Source organism: Guillardia theta (genome assembly GCF_000315625.1).
Source record: "Guillardia theta CCMP2712 unplaced genomic scaffold GUITHscaffold_521, whole genome shotgun sequence".
NCBI lineage: Eukaryota > Cryptophyceae > Pyrenomonadales > Geminigeraceae > Guillardia > Guillardia theta.
The window spans coordinates 1-5,010 of record NW_005434181.1 but is presented as its reverse complement, the minus strand read 5'-3'; the positions used below and the strand labels follow the sequence as shown (position 1 = coordinate 5,010).

At 58.2% G+C, this 5,010-nt stretch overlaps 1 protein-coding gene across 1 annotated transcript; it reads right to left on the bottom strand.

The window, feature by feature from the left end:
• Positions 1–1,242: 1,242 nt before the first annotated feature.
• On the bottom strand, positions 1,243–3,865 carry GUITHDRAFT_46620 (hypothetical protein; the record flags this gene model as incomplete). Its single annotated transcript, XM_005817836.1, has 2 exons — positions 1,243–1,323; positions 3,743–3,865. Coding segments are annotated over 2 exons (204 nt in total), but the record flags the coding sequence as incomplete, so codon positions are not given.
• Between the last annotated feature and the right edge of the window lie 1,145 nt (positions 3,866–5,010).

Here is a 5,010-nt window from a genome sequence, read left to right as displayed (position 1 = left end):
GCGCCTCGTGCTCCTTGAACAGATCCCTGCTGTGCTGAATCTTTGCTCTTGTGAACTGCCCTCCTCGGATCCCGTGCTGGTTGTACCTCGTTGCCATGGCTGAGATTCGCCTGCAGGCATCTGTCAACTAGACGCTTGCATTCTATATTCATCTTCATCTTGGTGCCATCATCGGAAACATTTTTACATCTGCCAGCTCAAACGATGTCCAGCTTTGTCATATCGTCTTGTTCTTCTCTAACTCCTGGCAGAGTCCGCGGGGTCTTGCCCGACGTATCTGCATATACATGCATCCTCTTCGTCTTTATCCTCGTCATCCTCCTCCTCCTCCTCCTCCTCCTCCTCTTTCTCCACCTCTATCGACCCCTCACTTGTCCTCTTTCTCCTCAGCGTGCCTTTCGAAGCCTTTCCCGTCCTCGCCTAGTTCCTTCAGCTCCTCCTTACTCGAGGTAAGTCTCCTCCCCCCTCCTCAATCGCTCTCCCGCCTTCATGTTGCGCATTCATCAGTGTTGGATGGCCCAAGGGCTCACTGACTCTCGCATGTCAGAGGGGACAAGGGGAACACGAGCTCAACATACGAAAATACCCATGAACACTACCCCCTCAATTATCTGAGTTTGAGGCTGTAAGGCCATGAGGGGTGTTGTGAGTGTTTTTTTTCGATCTAGCACTGGACTTCTCAACGGCTTTTCTGGACCTGAGCATCACAGAAAATTATTACTCATCGACTTCTATCTAGAACAGTCCGAGGCGGGCCTGCAAGTCTCTTTAGTCATTAGAAACTTGCGAACAAGGATGCACAGCCGCCGCAGAGCGGCGCTCGGCCATGCAGGGTCCCAACGAGCAAGAAGGATGCGATACCACAGGACGTCAATGATCCCTTCCCTACTGACTTGATGCTGATCGATACAACATCTCTTGGACAACACAATATGTCACCAAAATAACAAAGATTTGATTTCACCTGGACTAGCCTAGTCAACACGACCCGATCTGATCAGCCACTGCGCCTGCAGCATCCTCCCTCTCCCCATCGTCATGCCCTCGCCCTCAGCTCAGCCCCAGCCTCTCTCCCCTCCATCCCAGCGGTCTCGTCAGCCAACCTGCCTGTACCAATGTCCCTCCCGGCGCTGCTGCGTCAGCGGGATGTGCGGCGCACTCTCTCGGGCAAGCGTCACTTCCTTTATTTACATCAGCGCCCTCTCCCTCCCTACCCTACTGCATCCTCCCCCCTCGCTTGCTCCCCGTGCTCAGCTTCATGAAGTACTTCTGTGCATGCGTCCTCACTTGCAGAGGAGTCCTCGTTCCCACAAGCGCCGCTACCTGCTTCGCCACTCCGGCTCCAAGCCCTACCGACACCTTGCCCGTGACCGGGTCCCGTCGGCTCCCCAGCTGCTGGTACCTTGCCAGCGCCTCCACAAACCGCTTGTGCTCCTCCTGCGTCCACTGGCTCTGGTTGTACTGCGTCCTTGTCTTCTCCGCCTCCTTGGGGGACGCCGGGATGCTCGCCGGGCTGTCGCTGTCGCTCGCAGACGACGCCTCTGACGGCTCGCTCGGGGCCTCAGGCCTGCCAGCCGCTGCCGCCGCCCAGCCTGCGTGGCACGCTGACGCGTCGGCTTGGACCGCAGCCTCCTTGGCGACGAGGGGAGTGTCGTGGAGGTAGGAGGAGAGGAAGGATGCCATGTCGAGGTCGTCGCATGGAGAGCGCCATGGGCGGCTGCACAGGGCGTCGACGGCCTCGTCGACAGAGCAGGGGGAGCAGGAAAGGGAGAGAGTCGGGCATGGCGACATGGCGTCAAGACGGTGATGGCGGGGGAGAGGGTTGACCTTGTTTTTATATGGAGGCAGCGTCCTGTAGTAAAGAAACAGTGATACCCGAGCCCGAAAGGCTGCGAATGTTGTGAGTTGCAATGACAATATCACGTTGCTATAAGATATTCTGAAGCGCTGCGAAGCCTTGATATGCGTTCGGAGTGTCGGACCTTTCAGTCCTTGAGTCAGCAGGTCACGTACCAAGACTTTTTCATCTGCCCTTCCATTCGCACTGCTCAGTGGCCGCATCGCCTTGACTAGCTAGTCAGGGAAATGGTACTTTTATCATTGATCTGGTCTTCCTGCGCTTCTGACTGCTCTCTCCCTCTGTCAAGCAACGACAGAGACTAGCCCAGTCAACACGACCTGATCTGATCAGCCACTGCGCCTGCAGCATCCCCCCTCCCCCCATCGTCATGTCCTCGCCCTCAGCTCAGCCCCAGTCTCTCTCCCCTCCATCCCAGCGGTCTCGTCAGCCAACCTGCCTGTACCAATGTCCCTCTCGGCGCTGCTGCGTCAGCGGGATGTGCGGCGCACTCTCTCGGGCAAGCGTCACTTCCTTTATTTACATCAGCGCCCTCTCCCTCCCTACCCTACTGCATCCTCCCCCCTCGCTTGCTCCCCGTGCTCAGCTTCATGAAGTACTTCTGTGCATGCGTCCTCACTTGCAGAGGAGTCCTCGTTCCCACAAGCGCCGCTACCTGCTTCGCCACTCCGGCTCCAAGCCCTACCGACACCTTGCCCGTGACCGGGTCCCGTCGGCTCCCCAGCTGCTGGTACCTTGCCAGCGCCTCCACAAACCGCTTGTGCTCCTCCTGCGTCCACTGGCTCTGGTTGTACTGCGTCCTTGACTTCTCCGCCTCCTTCGGGGACGCCGGGATGCTCGCCGGGCTGTCGCTGTCGTTCGCAGACGACGCCTCTGACGGCTCGCTCGGGGCCTCAGGCCTGCCCGCCGCCGCTGCCCCTGCCCAGCCTGCGTGGCACGCTGACGCGTCGGCTTGGACCGCAGCCTCCTTGGCGACGAGGGGAGTATCGTGGAGGTAGGAGGAGAGGAAGGATGCCATGTCGAGGTCGTCGCATGGAGAGCGCCATGGGCGGCTGCACAGGGCGTCGACGGCCTCGTCGACAGAGCAGGGGGAGCAGGAAAGGGAGAGAGTCGGGCATGGCGACATGGCGTCAAGACGGTGATGGCGGGGGAGAGGGTTGACCTTGTTTTTATATGGAGGCAGCGTCCTGTAGTAAAGAAACAGTGATACCCGAGCCCGAAAGGCTGCGAATGTTGTGAGTTGCAATGACAATATCACGTTGCTATAAGATATTCTGAAGCGCTGCGAAGCCTTGATATGCGTTCGGAGTGTCGGACCTTTCAGTCCTTGAGTCAGCAGGTCACGTACCAAGACTTTTTCATCTGCCCTTCCATTCGCACTGCTCAGTGGCCGCATCGCCTTGACTAGCTAGTCAGGGAAATGGTACTTTTATCATTGATCTGGTCTTCCTGCGCTTCTGACTGCTCTCTCCCTCTGTCAAGCAACGACAGAGACTAGCCCAGTCAACACGACCTGATCTGATCAGCCACTGCGCCTGCAGCATCCCCCCTCCCCCCATCGTCATGTCCTCGCCCTCAGCTCAGCCCCAGTCTCTCTCCCCTCCATCCCAGCGGTCTCGTCAGCCAACCTGCCTGTACCAATGTCCCTCTCGGCGCTGCTGCGTCAGCGGGATGTGCGGCGCACTCTCTCGGGCAAGCGTCACTTCCTTTATTTACATCAGCGCCCTCTCCCTCCCTACCCTACTGCATCCTCCCCCCTCGCTTGCTCCCCGTGCTCAGCTTCATGAAGTACTTCTGTGCATGCGTCCTCACTTGCAGAGGAGTCCTCGTTCCCACAAGCGCCGCTACCTGCTTCGCCACTCCGGCTCCAAGCCCTACCGACACCTTGCCCGTGACCGGGTCCCGTCGGCTCCCCAGCTGCTGGTACCTTGCCAGCGCCTCCACAAACCGCTTGTGCTCCTCCTGCGTCCACTGGCTCTGGTTGTACTGCGTCCTTGACTTCTCCGCCTCCTTCGGGGACGCCGGGATGCTCGCCGGGCTGTCGCTGTCGCTCGCAGACGACGCCTCTGACGGCTCGCTCGGGGCCTCAGGCCTGCCAGCCGCCGCCGCCCCTGCCCAGCCTGCGTGGCACGCTGACGCGTCGGCTTGAACCGCAGCCTCCTCGGCGACGAGGGGAGTGTCGTGGAGGTAGGAGGAGAGGAAGGATGCCATGTCGAGGTCGTCGCACGGAGAGCGCCATGGGCGGCTGCACAGGGCGTCGACGGCCTCGTCGACAGAGCAGGGGGAGCAGGCAGGGGGCATGGCGTCAAGATGGTGATGGCAGGGAAGAGGTTCACCCTTATTTTTATTGAGGCAGCGTCCTGTAGTAAATAACATCAGTCATCCCCGAGCCCGAAAGGCTTCGATTGGCAGTTGTAAAGCTATTCTGAAACGCTGCGAATCCTTGATATTCCTTTCCGAAAGTCAAATCGGATGTTTCCGTTCCTGACGTCCCAAGAATTGTACTTTTCGTTGTTCTACTGTGAAAATTCAAATCCTTGGTTTTGAAAATTCAAATCCTCGCTTCCACAGAGATGTTTCGATTCGGATATTTCCGTCCAATCGGATATTTCCGTTTCACATAGATGTTTCTCTCTAGGAGCTTCACTGCTTTGCTGCGCGTTCAAACTGCAGATCATTGACAGCTGCTCTGTGTGGAAATGCAAAAGTACATAACAAGATCAGGTCTTTCCTCACATTATTGAGACCACTGTTCGAGGCCAAGCCTGAGACTCGAGCCACGAAGGGATGTGCTTACAGTCAACACTTCACGGAGACTTGCCTAGTCAACACGACCCGATCTGATCAGCCACTGCGCCTGCAGCTTCCCCCTCTCCCCCCCTCGTCATGCCCTCGCCCTCAGCTCAGCCCCAGTCTCTCTCCCCTCCATCCCAGCGGTCTCGTCAGCCAACCTGCCTGTACCAATGTCCCTCTCGGCGCTGCTCCGTCAGCGGGATGTGCGGCGCACTCTCTCGGGCAAGCGTCACTTCCTTTATTTACATCAGCGCCCTCTCCCTCCCTACCCTACTGCATCCTCCCCCCTCGCTTGCTCCCCGTGCTCAGCTTCATGAAGTACTTCTGTGCATGCGTCCTCACTTGCAGAGGAGTCCTCG